The sequence below is a fragment of the Ptychodera flava genome, chromosome 13 (genome assembly GCF_041260155.1).
Source record: "Ptychodera flava strain L36383 chromosome 13, AS_Pfla_20210202, whole genome shotgun sequence".
Lineage (NCBI taxonomy): Eukaryota > Metazoa > Hemichordata > Enteropneusta > Ptychoderidae > Ptychodera > Ptychodera flava.
In genome coordinates, this window is record NC_091940.1 from 10233520 (window position 1) to 10253578 (window position 20059).

Sequence of the window (20059 nt, forward strand, 5' to 3'; positions counted from 1 at the left end):
TGAAAGGACAGTGTTCGTAACTTCTGATGTTTTTTCACTACTTTTGTTTTTAATGTCAACTACACAAGCTTGTTCTAGTCCAAAAAGCATGTTGAGATACACAGTATTCAGCTTGTCAACTCAGCCTTCACGTATACAGGCTGCATGGTTATTGGTGAATTTAAGTCCGGAGTAAAGGTCAAACGTAACTAATAGCTGCATTTTACATAAATGTTAATAACCCAAATAATGAGTGTTAAAACATGTTTTGGGCCAGGGAGTAAAACAAAACCTTCAGGTACCATGAGAATTGGTGAAAAAATCATCAGAAGTTAGAGTTACTCTTCATTTAAAGACATTAAAACTACACTGCAATATTAATGTTATACATGTATACATCAAACTTGAATTTAGAAAACAATAAAATCTCCCATTACACGTTACGATGCTTGTAATCGACCACGTCATCTTATCGTTCTCCTTTCAACCTTATCGTTCTCTCACATCCGGGATATATCAGTGTAGTGTCACGTGCGGAAGGGGCACACGTTTCCGCAGAGTGCTGTGTCGCAACAGGGCCACATTTCGTGAAATGCCGATGAGCAGTTGCCAAGGACCCGCACCGCCGTCTAAAGAGAACTGTAAACTTACACCCTGCGAACGAGGTAATTGTACATTTAAGAAAGTAAAAAAAATGCGATTGTGCTCGAGAGGAATCACAAAACATGATTATGGTTGCTAAATATCGAAAAAATTCGGGAAAAAATGAAATCCTAAAGTGGGGAGCACTGTTGAATGCTGGACCCAAGTTAGGTTGCAGGACAATTCAACATTGTCTTACGTTGACGTTGTGTATCGACTTGATTTACGATTAAAAGAACCCCCAGATCAGCACCGATTTCTACCATAAGGAGAATGCGACCCAGTGCTCTCCAGATGTACCGAAAGTTAACGTTGAAAGTTCAACAATGTCGCTTTCACTGGGAATGTCTCCCCTGTTTAATTTTCCATCGAGACCATATTCAAAGACTGGCGCTACCGTAGAGGGCGTCTGATCAGAATTTGCTTCCGTCAGTCGGTGGTTATATCACAGTCCCTCTGTGGTTATATTAACTAAAGGCAGGGACGTCTTTCCCAGGAGCTATCACCCCAGTTCCCTATAACTTAAGATTTCCTTTTGCACTGTTCCTGCTCTGACAGAAAGGTAAACGTTCAGGCTTTATTGTGTCTTCGGTCTTTTTTTGGTTCATTTTTCATGGCTGCAGATAACCGCGTTATATAGCAATCAACATTTTACATTTTCTCTTTAGGTACAGTGTAGGTGTAACTTTTGAAGGTATTTTAATCATTTGTGTTCAAGAAAACAGTAGGTTTTGTTTTCATTCTTATTTTCCTCCCTACTCCCTGAAGAGAATATTCTTTGTTCTGTAGACGTGATTAGGGCAAAGGTTTCTCTGTATGAAAATCTAGCCTTGGGTTATTATTTATTTCAACACACGGGTACCTTGTTATACCACTTCATCATTTCACGTGATTCATGCGTGTCTCCAACAGAAACCAATCAACCGGAAGAGGGGCATAAGATAGACCTGTATGCTAAATATTCAAAAATAACCCGCAATGCGAGACTTTACGAAGACTTCGAAAATAACTACTATCGTGACCACGGTTTCGGTCGAATCAAACAAGAAGATCCTCCGGATTGGAAAGGTAAGGCGCCCTCACAGTTCTGGCGTTGCTCGTCTGCCAGGCTCATGTCCGGGCCTCATCGCATCATCACTGACTATTACATCCACGAATCTCCGGTCTTTTTTCTTCGTGCATTTTTATGCATTTCTTAGGTTATTGCCGTTTTTTTTCTGGTCAAAATTCAGTCTTACAGTCAACCTCTAGCTTTCGCTCACAGAAAAGTGCACATACTTAGGGGCCGTGGATAATTAAAACATGCGCACGCTAAACGAAACTAAGTGCGTTTGTCCTCACCCCCCCTCCCATAAACGAAAGTTTGGAAGTGCGAAAATCCAACCAAGCCTCATTCTGTATGTGCCCCGCATAGCCCCTCTAAAATCAATCTCTGTTCAGTGCCAACTAAACAATGACGCAACCAACAGAATGAAGGAAACAGTGTATCTAAAATGATTATTACGATATTTTACTCGTGCACTGATTCACATGTATGTCAAAAGAATGCTGGTGTAGCGCCGGTGCCGTACTAACTGGCCTGGTACAAAACAACATTGAGCAATATTTTGCGATACGGAAAAACGTGTAGCGAGATGTTGCGATAGGAAAACTTGTTGTGCGATTTTTGCGCACGGTAATCGAAATACAGCCAAACCCCCTCCCCCCTAAACACAGAAGTTGCGTTTACCGTGCGCGTGTTTTAATTATCCACGGCCCCTTAATATATGACCTTCACGCTTTTGTGAGAGTATCCATTGCTGTTGGCTATTTAAGAATTTAATATTCTATTTCTGTCATTACCCTGTAAACTGACCGGCTGTGCCCTTCTATTTGCACGCCATGCCATCATATTTTAGGCTTTCTGACATTTAGTGCAACGCCTGACAACAGCGATCTCAGGGATGTGATCAAGTTAACATCAGCGGAAATGGCCCAGTTCGGCCACCAAGTGGAGGATTTTATCATACAATGTACCTTTGACGAAAAACGTTGCAGTCACTCGTAAGTTGCTGCATCTGCTTATTTCACCGCTGATGGCGGTAGTTCTTTTTCGACATGTTATAATTTTAGTGTGCTTTAACGTATCAGTGAAGTAGTTTACTATGTAAAAGAACTCGGGAATGTAGAATATTACGACATTAGATGAAGATATTTCTGTCCTCAGAATTTTTTTGAAACAATAATCATGCACTATGACAGTGATGACAACGACGACAACGATGGCGAGGATGAGGATGACAACTGTCATCATCATCATCATCATCATCATCATCATCATCATCATCATCATCATCGTTATTATCTTCATCTCCGTTTTGATGATGATTGATGAAGCAAACGTAAGTAGCTGGTGATGACGAGAATGGTGGTAATGCTGCAGCCAAAGGTGATAATAGAAAATCTACTTTCATAAACGTACGGTTGATGTAACAATTTCGTTGTTGCAGGGATTTTCGCACATTTCAACACGATATATACGGGAACTGTTTCACTTTCAACCATGGCATGAATAACACCATTGTGAGGGATTCCAAGAGACCTGGACCACAATCTGGTATGTCAGCGACATGTTAAAACAGTCACCTTGTAACGTCTACATTTCAGGTGTGATTCGCCAATCACACATAGTTTGTTTGTGTTAAGACTGTCCATACCGATCTCTCCAGCACAATCTGAACATATCCATACCGTCTTAGTAAACACCCAGCCACACATACGCATGCTCGCCTGCTCACTTACAGTAACCTGGTCACCCATACCTATGTATATGACAACAACTTATGATCAGGTGGCTTAGCAACAAAAAACAGCAAGATCGTTACACGGATGACAAAAGTGCCAAATTTGCTACAGAGGTTCACATATATATGTAGATCAAAATTAGCTATTGCTCCAAAAATTTTGGCCACCGGAAAGGCTCGATGACATCATAAATTCAAAATGGCCGCCATTTTATTGCTTAAAAATGGTAAAATACGGTTTATTCGGCTAGTTTTCAATATTTTTATTGAATATACTGACACAAACATTCTCAATTATAAATAAAACATTAAATTGACGCAAATAAATTATTATGATGACGTCATAAAGCCAAATGGCCGACCAAATTCAAAATGTCTTCCGTAACATTGTTTAAAATGTTAAAGCACTCTTAATTAAGCATGTTTCAGCATTTTATCGCCTGAACTGAAATTAACACCCCAAATTACAGACAAAACATATAATTGATGCAAATAAATTATTGTGATGACGTCATAAAACCAAATGGCAACCGAAAATTACAAAATGGAAGAAGTTCACTATGCTTGGTACCATAGCCCCTATACGTGACAAGATGATAGTTTCAAGGTAATGTACAATATGTATTAATATTCCATAAACTCAAAATAAAAGATAAATGTACCAAAACTTAGCCAATAAGTTCAACAAAAGTAGCAGACTCTTATGAGATTATTTATTATAAACAATAATCTGTGTTTGAAAATCGAATCGATATAAAAGGAATTAAGGCAACCTCACACACAGGTTCAACCTTGTTTATGATACGGTATATATATAGTGAGTAGATCAATTTGGTTTCGTGAAAGGGAAACATGGTGAGAAACCAATGAATCGATAGTGTTTTGACTCTAGTAATGTGACCTTGGTCCCAGAAAAAAGTGTTTTTTGTCGGTGATTCCTCCCAGCGGCATTTCCGGCCAAAGTGAGGTCCCTTCTTCAGTCACTTGAATGGTCTTGTATTCTAACATGCTTAGTTTGATGGTAGCCATCAAAGAGAGATGCTAAGATCATTATTTTGTAGTCTGATTGTTGCGTGAATTGTTGCTCAGACCGTTTATTTGTACTCTCCTTGTGTTTGAATTTTGCTTGAAGTAGGATATCTTGTATGTTTTTTTTTCTTTTATACGTTATTATAGGTTTTCTGGAAATCATGGCCAGCGTATAATCATCGTTCATTATTTTCCAGTTTCGTATCACATAGTTTGATTAGGCTGGCTGTGATGAGGTTGTGCTGATAAGGTTTTTGTTACATCATTACTCTTATTTTTGTTGATGAAGGATGGCCGACGTTTTGTTACATTAACTTCTTTTTTGATACAAGTTATGTCTTTCTTTTTGTAATCTCGTTGTTGAAGTTTTTGCGTTGAGAAATTGACCATTTTATGAAGTCCATATTGTTGTTGCATGTGCGAACATATCTGAGTAATTCACCTTTAATGAAGCATTTGAAGGTTGGTGGCAGATAAATATCATCAGATGGTTCTGTGTTGGTTTTACAGTGGAGCCATCTCTCTCGATTGCGTCTCTGGCATTTGAAGACCACAAGGTCGAGGTATGAGATTTTGTCGATAAAATGTTCAATTATGAATTCCCAAGTTGAACGTATGGTACAGGGTGTTGCACTCCTCGGCAAATGTTCTGAATGTTATAAGTTTATTTTCTGTTCTGAGTAAATCATGAAAATTATACCTTTTAAACGTTTCCATAAGAATATTTGACCGGATTTGGGATTTAATATAGTTTTCTCCGTTTCATGGTATGTTATATTAGCTATTTCTGGTGAGCCCATGCTTCAGCCATAGATTTGTTTGTATTTTTCTCAGTTGAATTAAAATATGTTGCGTTTCAGAATAATCGACAGGCTTTCATTTACGTTGTTGGTGGGGTTTTGTATCATATCAGTGGACTGGTAATGTTTCAGAGTCCAACGCTGCGATTGCTGTATTTATGGCTTCATTTTTGTCATATTTTACTACATTGATAACACTTCTAATGTTACCAGAATAGAGTTTGCTTGTATTTTTATTGATTCTAACTAGTTAATGAAGTTTTTGTGTCCCTGATATATGTAAGTCGTCTTCGCATGGTTTTATGACAAAGTCTAGAAATTCCGATATTTAATTAATTGGTTTATTGGGCTCGAGCAGCCATTTCTATTGAGACGTTGGATAATGATTGTTCCTTCTGCTTGGGTTCTGTTTATTTTGGCAGGGGAAAACATCGTGGTGTACAAATTATTCTACTTATGGGAATGGGGAAACTGTAAATCACCTCGTCAATGATCTTCTTGTCGCAGATAAACGATATCATATACAATTTCCACCTTATAGTTAATGTCGCCAAGTCTTGCCTTAATGTACAATAATAGTGTACATTTCGCAGCTGTCTATAACTTTCTTTAATGTCATTTGTCGTATTCAAAATTGCTGTGCCTCTTACTTTATCGATGGGTTTTATTGTGATTTATTTGTTTTTAGACAGATTGTTCAGAGCAGTCTTTCCTGCTAGACTTATGTTCTTTCTGATGTGGGTTGCGAATGGAATTTCCTCTATCGATCTAAGTTGCTTCGAGACAGTTTTACAATTTTGGGTTTTCCGCTGTTAGCAGTGTCGACGTTGGATTTATCTTAGAACATATGTCTGATTGATTGATGAATTGATCGTTTGTTTCTCATGATATTGCACAATCTTATGATGCGAATAGATTTGCTGATATCTGATAGGACAATTTTTCTGTATAGGCACTTAGGAATGGGAATAAATTTCAAGTTTGTGCTTGATGCTTTGATTTCAACATTTGGTAAGGTTTGATTTGCAAGATTTTTGATGAATCTGAGAATCTTTCTGAGTTCTTGCTTTTGTTTAATCATCGAATTTTTGTTTATGTTCTTCCTGGCGTTTTTTATTCTTTTGGTTTCAAAACAGCAAAACGATACCAAAAACGAAAGGCAAAGACGCTTTTCATAAAATCCACGAACGCTGCAAAAAAAGCAAGGTGAGCTAGCTTCAAAAGTCAACAAAGTCTTCTCTTTGTTCATAAAGCCCTGACGAAACTGTCTTTTTTAGGCCAGCACATCCTAAGAAAGAGAACTATTGCAGCACAAACTTAGTGTTTGTCACCACACATCAAGACATAAAAAAAACCCCAGAAAATTCAACAAAGGAAGCAAAAGACCAAACTCACAAACATAAAACCTTTTTTCGGGGGCTAAGGTCACATGACCAGGCTCAAGGCATGATCTATTCACCGGTTTCTCGCCATGTTTTTTGTTATCATGAAATCACACTACTATTGATCTACTCATTATATCGTAACACTTCCAAAGGTAGAACCGATATGTAAAGTTGCCCTCATTTCCTTTAAATTGATTCACTTTTTCAGACTGAGGCCATTGTTAAATAATCAATAATTTCATCATAGTTTGCCGCTTGTGTTGAGCTTATTGGCTAAGTTTTGGTACATTTATCATTTATTCTGAGTTTACGAATCATCAAGAGAAATTGTACATTATCTTGAAACTATCATTTTGTCACATAAAAGGGCTATTGTACTAAGCATAGTGAACTTCATAATAGGCCGTTTTGTAATTTTCGGTTGCAATTTTGTTTTCATGACGTCATCACAATAATAAATTTGCATCAATTGTATGTTTTGTCTGTAATTTGGAGTGTTAATTTCAGTTCAGGCACTAAAATGCTTGACACAGGCTTCATCAACAGTAATTGAACGTTATCACACGATATCATGGCGGATATTTTGAATTTGGTCGGCCATTTTGGCTTTATGACGTCATCACAATAATTGATTTGCATCAATATTATGTTATATTTGTAATTTGGGATGTTTGTGACAGTTTATTCAAAATAATATTGAAAACTGCCTGAATTAGCAGTATTTTACCATTTTAAGCAATATCACGGCGGCCATTTTGAATTTATGACGTCATCGAGCCTTTCCGGTGGCCAACATTTTTGGAGCAATAGCTAATTTTGATCTACACATGTATGCGAACCTCTGTAGCAAATTTGGCACTTTTGTCATCCGTGTAACGATATTTTTGTTAAGCCACCTGACTATTATGATCGCAGACTTTGCTATGGCAGGCACGCCTCTTTTACCAAATATGGATATATGCAAATTTGCGGTCACAGAGCAACTTTTACAGTTCAATCGGTCAAAATCATGCCAGAGAAGTTACTGATTGGTGAATGCTTTGAGGAATAGTTAGGTCAAACTGCTAGTCCATATCAAATCTCCATCCATTATCCATACATCGGTAGGCTTACAGGCCGAATTTCCTTTCTGCGTCTGCTAATTCAACAATGCAGTTCAATCGTTGAACTCTGACTCTCAGCGGCACCATAAATATGTTCTTCTGCTATCAGCTTCTATATGCACTTCAGGATAACCAAGCGACAGATAAATTTGCCAAATGCATAGATTTTATCTCAGCGTACTTGCAGACTGAGCAAAATCAGCGCATGATTACGTCATCACATTTCCATCATGCGCATTTTCTCCTTTTGTGGAAGAGAGTATTATTTGCTAGACGCTGTATAAATTGTATCCAAGTCATCAATAATACACCATCATAATTGTGTCTTCACATGTTCTCTTACTAATCCACACAATTACGTTACTTATTTCTAATGCATGCGTTATCCCCCAAGACTTTAGTTCAGCGATGCGTCCATCTTTGAAATCTTTTCCTACAATAAATACAACCAATACATTCATAAATGAAAGTACTTGTCAGATGCCATAACTTAACTTGATGTGCGCTTTTTGTCCTGATTTGTACGAGAATCATAAGATCGTTATAAGATTTTGTTCAAACTTTCGTTATCATCTAAATCACTGTATATGTAAAAATACGTTTTGCTGTCTCTATGCAAGAGCGGAACAATCAGATAAGTAAATCCACAAAAGTTCTTTGAACTAGCATGTGTCGTACGGAATTCAATATTATAAATCAAAAACGAACAGTATGGAAATTATGACTAAGAAAACTTTACACTCAACTTATCAACATTTATATCTTTTCACTTCATTTATTTATAGGTCTCAAGGTGACAATATTTCTCGAACAGCACGAGTATATTCCTCTGTACGGCCAGGAAGCTGGTGTGAGGGCGCTCATTCACTCGCCGGATATTACGCCATTCCCGGAGGATGATGGGATAACGGTCAAACCCGGCGTTAAAACGTCCATTGCAATAAGACAGGTTAATATTGAGTAAAGTAAAACAATTTGTGAAGAAACCAAATCGGACTCTTGTCTTTCAAAATGATGAGATTAAAGGCCAAAAGCTGAAACTCTTTGAACTATTTTCAAAGATATACTTTCATGTGCTCACCAAAGGGCATTATTTCATAACTAATCATTACAGAAACAGCTTGTGAAAGGGAAATAATAAATGGGTGCCCCCTCTCAAATATGGCCGCCTACATGAGCCCCCACAAGTGGTAGACCAAAAAAGTATTGCAATAGTTAAAAAGTCCAAATATCTGTCCCCAAGGCGCATTCTACAAGAGGGCAGGGTTTACATTGTTTATCCTCCTCAATCATGACACTGGACCCTCAAGCAACTCTTTCTCTGTTTATTTTTTTATTTTTCTCTCACGAAACAAAATTACAATAGCCTACATTAGCGATTCATATGTCTTTGATTACAGATTTCAATCGAAAGAAAAACTTATCCTTACGGAAACTGTTCAAACGTGGAAGATTTTGTCACTATATATGACGACTTCTACAATTATTCTTCATTGGTGAGTAAAGCCATCATGTATGAAGTGTACTCACAAAGTTCCGCTAATCAATTTCAGTGGAAGGCAAGCGATCATCACATCCATGTGGTAAAAAATAGCTGGCAAAATATCATAACGTCATTGCTGTCAGTATTTCACGATTTGTCAATATGACAGTGAATGCTAATAGTCATAATTTCCAGGCTTCAATTTCACACGTGCATCTTCCGATTCGGTGCAGTGCCGATCCATCGCAGAGATTAATAATTGTAATAACCCATGCAGAGCAGCAAATTGACTTGTGGTATCTCTCCTTTTTGTCTTATCTTACAGGCGTGTCAAAAAACCTGTCTCCATGAATTCATACAGAAAGAGTGCCATTGCGTGGATACAATGCTTATGAACAAAACTAGGTGTAAGCTGTTGGACAAAGAACAGGGTAAGCGACGCATAGGTTAACCTTTGTCCTCGGACACTGATCCATCCCAAAAATATTTTCACATTCCAAATTGCGAGTGCATGTACTATTTCCCCGTGAATATTCGACAAGGAATCTCTTCAAAACAAGCCGCCCAGAGTCTTGGAGTTTATGCCGAGCGACAGGTGTAATGGATCTTGTTTCTAATCGCTAAATCGTTTGATGCTATCACCATCTATGCGATAATGTCAATTTTAATTAGACAATGATATACCAGTTACTCCTGGCTCAGTCTTTTGCAGTGCCTCTTAACGTTTATAATGAAATATGACTGTAAAGCCATAGTAGTGATTATAATATAATAATAATATACATTGCAATGCGCCCTCGCTGACAGGCCTTCGACATTGTTGACTAAACTGCAAATTATAGAGTATGTAAACATTGACTTGCATAACAATCGCCATGACAGGAAAACAGGAATTACACATTTCCGTTTCCAAAAAAGAGCGATCATTTTTTTATCACAAGGGACCATTTGATGCCACAAAATGCAGTAAGTTTGAACTATCAGTACAAGGATTTTGACAATTTTCATCTAGTAAAAAGCTAGCCTCACATGCGAACATGTAACAGAACTTTTGAAATTGAAATTATCTGTCATATCCGCCAGCGAAAGCAATGGAAGTCGACTAAATTAAACATTCAGGGCCGAGCAGTTGAAGAAAAGACTTTCCCAAAGGACACTTTTTCTATTCAAATAATGTTCCCCTTAGGAAAATTACCAATTAAAAAAAATCTTACAGAGCAGTTCAGTGCAATAGATAATGTGCAGTCTCTTGCGTTAATGACCCTGAATGTTCAAAATTGAAGCGTTACGTAGGGATCGATAAGGCCAAAGTAAGTGAATTCTTTGTTAACTTTTGTGTTCACTAAAGAATTCTGCAAGGAAGGTGAGTAGTTGGTTAACACACACACACAAAGATTCACCACAAAATTAATTTGATGTTACTTGACAATTTCTCATACAACATGCACACTGCTTTTTAACCATGTGTTAGACGGTACCATTTGCGGCAGAATACACTTATATTAAAGGTATACAGTCACCTGTAATCTATATATGCCCATATATGGTCAAAGTGGCATTCCTTGGTATTAAAAGTGCCCATGTCAGGGCACTGTTTTTAAAACGGCCACCCGCTTAAAATCTATGCCTGGTTAGATTTCCTCTTTCCATGGTAACTATGGCAAAATTGGAATAGGTGACAGTGTACCTTTAACGTAATGCTTTCAGGGTACCTTTCAGAGAACATTTTGATTCATCTTTCATTTCTCAAAGCGCCACTGAGTATTGCCTAACTTTGGATATCAGGCTTTATATAATTTATAGATAGACGGATAGATAAGTAGATAGATAGATAGATAGATAGATAGATAGATAGATAGATAGATAGACAGATAGATAGACAGATAGATAGACAGATAGATAGACAGATAGACATTACGTCATCACATGGATGAACGGTAACCCTTATAAATGACTGCCATAAGGAAGCATTTGTCAAAATCTAAATGTCATGGCATGGTTTTGCGACAGAATCTCACCAAGCAGAAAAAAATGCGCAGAAAAGTTTATGTCTTCACCCTGAAACTCTGAAAATCTATGAACGCACCTTCGCAAAACAAAGAATTTACTTACTTTGGCCCAATTGACAGAGGCTTATCCCTGCCACCTATACGTACATATTTCTTGAAACGCGTCACTGGTTTGCTTTTCGAGTCTTATCGTTAATACAGTGTGATATCGTTTTCTGTTATCACAACCAAGCCTTAAGTGTACTGTACCTCAAAGGCTTTCCATTATTGACGAAGTAAAATATTGTGGTCAGTTGCGACACAGGACAGTTTGCTCTTACTGATGCTCGTTGACTCATAACACCATTTACAGCAAACCTCCGACTAAAAAGTGTGACTTAAAAATCAGTGTGAATATTTCACTCAGATTAAGAACTCGTGAACTGGAAAATACTACCGGACAACGCTTTATTTTTAGTTTATGTTGACAGTGGCGCGCACGTTTGTTAAGACTATTTATTCTTTATATCAGCTAACACTGAATCGTTGTATCGCTGCCGTAAGTTATTTCTCAGTCTTACTGTGTTTTTTGTTTACAACATGCTCCTTGGATGTTAATTTGTCACCACCAGGGCACCATAATGATCTTAAATCAATCTTTTCATTACTTTCATAGTTAGGTGTTGGCAGTTTAAAGTTAACGTTCTTTATGAAAGGAGATAGTTGTACGTATTACATATGTATCGTAGCTAATCATTTATTTTCTGTTGGGGCAAGACGAAAAATTGCGCCACCAAAATATTTCAAAAAATAAAACATGACTGACGCACAATTTTTAGCACATTTACGGTGACTGTTTACTACTAATCAAGGATATCTCACCCTTACTATTTTACTGATAACAATAATTGGTCATGATCATACGAGTACGAGCGACCAAATTTTGACTAAATAGTTCCCTTACCAGTGTTTTTTTATATTTGTTTTATTGTAGAGTTATGCAAACAGTTGATGGCATATTTTTACCAGTCTGGGGTCCTGCCATGTGAGTGCAAAGTGCCTTGTCGGTAAGGTCATCTCATCATGATGCAACAAAACTTGTGGAAATAAAGTGGACAATTTAGTATGAAGCACTAGAATAGACATTTGTACGCAACTTATATTTGCCGCAGAAACAGAGTTCTGTATACAATACTTCTCATTCAAGCTAGATTGCTAAATTATACACACAAATATATCGATTCAAACGAGCGTCGAACTACGATGCACCGAGTTTGACGCTCGACAATCGTTTTGCGCATGTCAATTGTTGTTCCACGTGTCCTTCATGAGTGTCTGGCAGGCTTAACCAACAAACAGTGAAGGGATCACATCCATGGACGAAGCAGCCCACGCAAATCATTTGCCCGACCGTTTCTATGGCGACCATATTATGACGTCACAGATACAACACACACCCCCGCCGACCAATCAACGATAATATTTTCATTTATCATCCATGTCCGTGTTTTCCATTTGATTTCAGGGAAATGATATTTCAGAGCACGATATCCCAATCACTGTGGCCGTCGAATACTTATGTGGTGCGTAAAAGTTTTCAAAAATCTAGCGTTCTATAATGAAGAGATATTACTATTAAACATTCGAGACACGTAATGTCACACCCACAGAATTAATGAAAACGTTATATTTATTGAAAAATACAATTATAGTGTTCATAGACTGACTCTGGACTTGTAATGCAGACGTACAATATTTGCGGTGTTTATTCCCGGTTACGATGGTCGTAACACACTTTTAGTCTCCCAGCTTCTCTTGTTAGAAAAATAGTCCGTTGTACAGAGGGCAACAGACAAATGCGCCCGAATGATATAATCCATTGTTATTATTGCCTGCAGTAAATTAAAATATACTTATTTTAGAGTCATTCAATTTTCCATAAAATGCTGGTAGTATATCCATTCTAACTATAGGCACTGTATTTTGATTAGAATATGTTACTGTAACACTGTCTGGCTTCTCATGTCTGTTTTTACAGAGTGGATTAATTCAAGAACTTCGTCACATAAATCCAAAAGTCACAAGAACAGTCGTGGACAGCCGATCAGCAAGGTATTAGATCATAAGTTGATACAAGCCTATAAGGCCCGTGAAGTTTTTTTAACCTTTCGTATGTGAAAGCTGAATACAGTGTGTGGGCGCGCTGACACTAGCTATACACATAGAGTGAGGTAATGAATGCAAATCGGTTTGGCAAGTTGTACAAGTTGACCAGCAACTCTAATTGTAAAGTAACACCCAAAACATTGTAAGTCGCTTACAAGTCCGCACAAAATGTATATTTTCATTTATTAGAGTCAATTCATTCATCCTTTCATTTGGACGGCCATCAAAACACCCTCCATTAGCTTTTAAAGTAAAACCAGTGCAATATGTAATTTCTATAAACTATTTAAAGAGACTCTCTGCAAAGATCTCGAAACCCGCGGAGTGTCTGAAAGATCTCTCTCCCGCAATATTCGTGCCGCTTTTCCTAAACTTTCAACTAAATTAGTGTCAATAGAATCAACTTAATCGACATACATGTAAATTGCTTAATTCATAATTTTAATCAGTTTGAGTAATGTATCGAGCCATAGACTCCCGAGCACTGCCGATAATATTGTTTTCTACGTAAACCCATGGAGGGACTTAATCCAAAAATCTAGCAATATCGATTGCAATTTTAATGGGAAAAAAATAGAATCGCGTCATAATCTTCTTGATGATACTAGAACAAGAAGAAGAAGAAAGGAATTGTAAAGCGCCATATATCTACAACGTATTCATAGACGCAGAACAATGTGATAAAAAACAAGCAATACTAGTAAATACATAGATAAAAAAACTCAGAACATCAAAGAAACATTTACAAAATCAGACTAAAAAGCAAAGACTGGGAATACAACGCATCAAATCAAAGAAACTGATTTTAAAAAAGCGGCAAAGCATAAAAAGAACAAATGTCATTAAAAACTATAAGCTTACTTGAAAAGGTTGGTTTAGGTTTCGACATAAAAAAATCCCAGTGCTGCATTGCCTTATCTTCAAGAGGCAATTAAAAGCATTCCATAGCTGTGGTGCAACTTGAGCAAATACTCGATCTTCGAATGACTTCCGTCGAGTTGGCACTTCCACAAGAAGATGCTTTCGGCCAGGGTGGAGAGCTTATATATACAGAGTGGTGATATGGCAGTCTGAGACGTAAACAGGTGCCAAGAACATGGATTGCACAAAAAGTTATGAGGAGAATCTTGAAGTCTATTCTCTATTGTAGGAGAAAAGGAGACTTTGTGTATACTAGTAAATACATAGATAAAAAAACTCAGAACATCAAAGAAACATTTACAAAATCAGACTAAAAAGCAAAGACTGGGAATACAACGCATCAAATCAAAGAAACTGATTTTAAAAAAGCGGCAAAGCATAAAAAACAAATGTCATTAAAACTATAAGCTTACTTGAAAAGGTTGGTTTAGGTTTCGACATAAAAAATCCCAGTGCTGCATTGCCTTATCTTCAAGAGGCAATTAAAAGCATTCCATAGCTGTGGTGCAACTTGAGCAAATACTCGATCTTCGAATGACTTCCGTCGAGTTGGCACTTCCACAAGAAGATGCTTTCGGCCAGGGTGGAGAGCTTATATATACAGAGTGGTGATATGGCAGTCTGAGACGTAAACAGGTGCCAAGAACATGGATTGCACAAAAAGTTATGAGGAGAATCTTGAAGTCTATTCTCTATTGTAGGAGAAAGGAGACTTTGTGTGATTCTGCCATACTTCCTCGTCCAATCGTGCATGTTGCAGTGTTTTGTGTCAGCTGAAGACTTTAGTTAATCCCGATCCCTGGCCTTTTCGAACTGGGGGGTTTCACTGATTTATTTCTATTGGCTTTGTTATGTCTTATCTCGTCGATCTGGGGAGTTTACTCGCTGCTGAGAGGTACGTTGAGATCTTGGACAGAGTAGACTCACAAAGTTGTTGGATGTCAATCGATGGTGGTTTGTTACTGAAGTGTAAAGTTTACACATCAGAGATGCCCTGCAGCTACCTCCCACTGAAGATAGTGGGTGATCATCCCCCTTATAAAAAGAAATCTTAGCATCCTCATTAGATTAAATTAGTCAATCCTCCAATCACTAATCAACTAGTATTACTTAATTGGCTAAAATAACTAAAATATTCTTCCCTTCAAGAAATACATCACTACACTTTCTCTGATTGGACATCGATCATATAAAATTTTACATGATCTGCATAAGTGACATCATCGTTATACAAAATTTCCCTTATGTAATCGCCCCAGGGTCCTGTCTGGAATTTAGGTATTGATGATACGAATTCACTCTACTGCCTTGACAAAAGATGTCACTAGTACATGTTTCTACCCGTATCCTTGATACTTAGGTATCAATGACGCAAATACATTGAATGTCCCTGACAACGGAGTTTTAACCAAGATGAAGGGAAATTCGTAACGATCATTAACCCGTACACAGACTTGGAAAGTTCAGTCGTCTCGTTCACTGACCTTTATACAGATTCCGAAATTACAAAACAATATCAAAAAGCCAAACAAAATATAGTCTGTAGCAGCTTAACTACATAGGTACATGTTTTCTGCCAATTCTATTGGCTCATACGGGCTATTCTGTGATCACTATGACCATGGTGCCATCGCTCAATTTACCAGTCTGCTGCGATTATTCGCTTTTTCAGGGAAAACCTGGTCAACCTAGAAGTGTACTTCGAGGAGTTGAATTACCACAGTACGCTAGAAACTGTCGCCTATACGGTAAGTTGAACTTTGTATAGGGGAGGGGAATATGAGGGGAGAAACAGGGACTGAGACGGAGAGAGACTCTGAGAGATCTGTCAGACAGAGATGCATGTAAAGGGCAGATATCACTTTCCGTCGTCACATGACCATGTTTTGACTGGAACATGTCATCAATAGGCAATATTACGTTTTAATCACACAAAGATCAAAAGTCTTGCCAAACAACAAGGCCGTAGAAATGTGGTTGTCTAGAAGATACAACATGTACATAGAAACCGTACAAATTAGTACAATGTCATATTATTGTTAACGTTTCGCTGATTCACGCGTTTTTGTAAAAACTTCACATTTGACGTCGGCGCTTTGGCGAGCAATCGAGAAACATAAAAATAAGACAGAGACGTGAGATAATTACATTCTTATTACAATGTTAGATAATGTTAAATGGACACATCTCGGTAAATATGCAGGTATTTGTATGAGAAGTAAAAAATAGATTGGCAGAGAAAATTACAATGGTTGGTATCATTCACATAGTTACACCGATCAATCAGGTGTCTACAGCCAACACTTCGAATCCACCAGCGTGGAAAGCGACATGTTGAACTTGATTATTTGAAAACAAACAATATTGCATCATCGAGATTCGAAGTTGGCGACTTCTTACGTCTTTTTTCCAACAATCTTCAAAAAATCAAGGTTAATACATAAATGAAAGCTTCTTCGGGAGAGAATATACACTGGACCTATAATAGCAGTTCACTTTTTTCAGCAGCCGCCATTTTGCTCTGAACCTCCGTATCTGATTCAGTATTCTTTTATCGTGAGTAAAACTGGGCGACACAAACAAGAACAGCAATATTGCAATATAGTTTCCTTGCTTGTTTAACGCAAATTCAAAGCTTTTAGGCTTTATCATAAATCGTTTTCAATCATTGCAATGACAATTCGCCTGACAATTCTTTATCGTTCCCTTAGCTCGAAGAGTTGCTCGGCGACGTGGGCGGACTGATGGGTCTATTCATCGGGTTATCAGCAGTCACCGTGTTCGAAATCATCGAGTTCCTATTGGAGATCGTCTACTACGTCACACTGCGATTCCGCCTGATTGGCCAAGTCTACTGAGTGATAAAGAGTCGCGGTGTTTACGCTGGGGCACAGATGACCTTTGTCTTTCGTCACCTCTCCATGGTAATATATAGTCACCGTTCCACTAGCAATAAAGCGAAACAAGAAGGCAGACAACAGACGATTCAGACCTGGTGTCAATACTCATGGATAGCTTCCAACTGTTAATTTCGTGCATAAAATGATAATTCGCGTAGCTTTCCTTGGTCGGTTAATATCCCCATCTTGACCGATCTTTTCCCACCATAAAGGAGTTTTTCCCGACATGACCATCGAGAAACTTCAAGACAGTGAAGATCATAATGGATACTGGAATTCGTCATATGTAGATTTCAGGACGTCCACGGCTGGGATACTGGCAGAGTGAAAAGCTACACGCCGAGGCCGGTCAGCAAGCAGTCTACATGTTCTTTTCAAATACATTAGATAGCGTTTTTATCTCTCCTTACGCGTGGTTGCCTTATCAGTAGCCCGGAACCGCAATTATAGCTTTTATTTAGCGTCAAGAAAGGCAGCATTCTCGCGTTGCAGACCATATCATCTGTCACGCTTCGTTTACAGAAATTTCCTCACAGCTAATTAAAATGTTATGAAGGTGTTCTCCCATACACGTTGTTCCTTAAAATTTGTCTTTAGCGAACGTAGGTTTAAAGCTGTACACTTACAAACTTATGGACTTTTTACTTATCATGGACTGATTAAAAGGAATTTAGCAGCGCATCTTAAAATAGTTTTATTAACACAGAAGATTGATTCAAGCATGGAAGATATTTTGAATTCAATTGTACATTAAGCTGAAATCGTGTTTTGTGTAACATTTTTTTAAAATGTTGACCGTTCTTATCATCTTTTTAGAATGAAAATTTAATAAAATGTGAATCTTTTAAATACACGAGACTAGTTATCCCTATAATTTGACTTGACAATGTGTTGACTTCGGCTCAGGCGTAGTTAATCTTAACCTGTAGATGCCCTGTGTTACATCACGTGATATATCATATGGTGTTTCTACCAATGCTTTCACTTGTTGCCGAAGATGTTAAATATGAAAACCATCATACGCATCACACTTCCCATTCTCAAACTACACAGGGGCATTGTAGTTTTGCATCGCTCTTTTGTAATACGAGACAGACAGACAGACAGACAGACAGACAGACAGACAGGCAGGCAGACAGACAGGCAGACAGACAGACAGGCAGACAGACAGACAGACAGACAGTAGGAGGTACATGTATAATCACAGGTAAACCCCGTTTTTCAACTGGTGTATGTATGTATGTATGTATGTATGTATGTATGTATGTATGTATGTATGTATGTATGTATGTATGTATGTATATATGTATGTATGTATGTATGTATGTATGTATGTATGTATGTATATATGTATGTATGTATGTATGTATGTATGTATGTATGTATGTATGTATGTATGTATGTATGTATGTATGTATGTGAGTGTACTTGCGTAAAAGGTGAGAATGCATTTATGTATTTCTTCAACAATTTTGAAATGAACCCATTGATCACATTACAGACATAAAAGCTCAGTAAGCAACACGAATCACATTATTGTGTTAAAATTCCAATCCACACGGATGGACATCAGTCAAATTTTGCAAATGCACTATAGTGATAGTATATGTCGGCCAATTTTTAGAACCCTGTCAATAGCAATGCCGTCGACAAGTTTTGGAATTTGGCTCCCGTTCTCTGGCTTATTGGAACGCTGGTAATGTGTGACACTGAAACATTGATATTTAGTGATGCATCGGAATATCCTAACCTTATAACTAGATGAGTAGTGATGTCTCACCGCAACAGATCGACGTTAGCAAATATTTTTGTTCGCTCCCAAACACTACTGGTACCCTGACCTATGTTTTAAACGCTATCAGTGTTATGCCTGATGGATTTAAACGGCTGATAGTTCATTTCCCTCCCCAGGCCTTCTTGCATTGGGAAATTTGTCGTGTGTTTTATTCATCGCTAGCATTACTTCATTATAACATGCAAAATGCTTGATGGCGACTCGGTTTATTTCGTCTGTGAACTATCTCGTGGAGGCCACATAGTGAAATATTACATTCTATGAAATAATGTTTCGTTTGAAGGAGAAACTCTATGTTCAGTCTTTCCTGCGCCGATATTTGTAGAAAAAAAATATTTTCGCAGTCATGGGCGTGATATAGGCAAATAGAGCGAACGCAAACAAAACATTGAGCTATTTTGCGTGCCTGAACGCAGATTGGAGGCTAAAGGTCAAAGGGCGTCGGATATTCTTCTTGTCCCATATTTTCCTGTTTGGAAAAACAATGTTACCTAAAAAAAAACAAAAAGGAAGTTTCTGCTCAGAGTCAGTGAGACTGAGAAATTCACCATTACTGTGAATTGCTTTGAAGCATTGGCATTAGACGAACTAGACATATTGTCTAAATCGAGGTGTTGCCAACACTGTCAGGTGCAATTAAAAGCTAAGCGGTATACATGAGTCGATCATAAAAAATCAACTCTGCAAAAGTTGAAACATTGTTTAGCAGGAGGTCAGACGTAGTCTAAACAAAACCACCACATATGTTTAAAGCACTGTCCAAGTCTTATCACTTGCTTTCAGGTGTAGTTGTTTTGACTACATCTGACCTGCTGCGAGACAATGTTTCAACTTTGGCAGAGTTGATTTCTCTGTGGTCGACTGGAATTACTGCTCAGCTGATAATTACACCTGACAGTGTTGGAAACACCTCGATTTAGACTATGTGTCTAGTTCGTCTAATGCCAATGCTCCAAAGCAATTCACAGTATATCGAAGTCGAATGCATCTCCAGGAATTGTAATATTGTGTATGTCCGAGAACAGAGACAAGATGCATGGATGTATGTACCGCGCTTGCTCTGACCCTGTCTACTATTTTCACCG

General features: G+C 37.9%; 1 protein-coding gene across 2 annotated transcripts in view; it reads left to right on the forward strand.

The window, feature by feature from the left end:
- Positions 1-18030, forward strand: part of LOC139147367 (uncharacterized) — an 87111-nt gene extending 69081 nt beyond the window's left edge. For both annotated transcript variants that reach the window (XM_070718434.1, XM_070718435.1), the window contains 12 exons: positions 500-644; positions 1534-1689; positions 2520-2664; positions 3111-3217; positions 8507-8670; positions 9122-9217; positions 9530-9635; positions 12187-12259; positions 12718-12775; positions 13231-13304; positions 15952-16027; positions 16991-18030. In XM_070718434.1, the coding sequence (XP_070574535.1) occupies positions 500-644; positions 1534-1689; positions 2520-2664; positions 3111-3217; positions 8507-8670; positions 9122-9217; positions 9530-9635; positions 12187-12259; positions 12718-12775; positions 13231-13304; positions 15952-16027; positions 16991-17137 (1347 nt within the window). In that variant the 3' untranslated portion in view covers positions 17138-18030. The remainder of the gene's footprint in view (positions 1-499; positions 645-1533; positions 1690-2519; positions 2665-3110; positions 3218-8506; positions 8671-9121; positions 9218-9529; positions 9636-12186; positions 12260-12717; positions 12776-13230; positions 13305-15951; positions 16028-16990) is intronic.
- The last annotated feature ends 2029 nt before the right edge of the window (positions 18031-20059 follow it).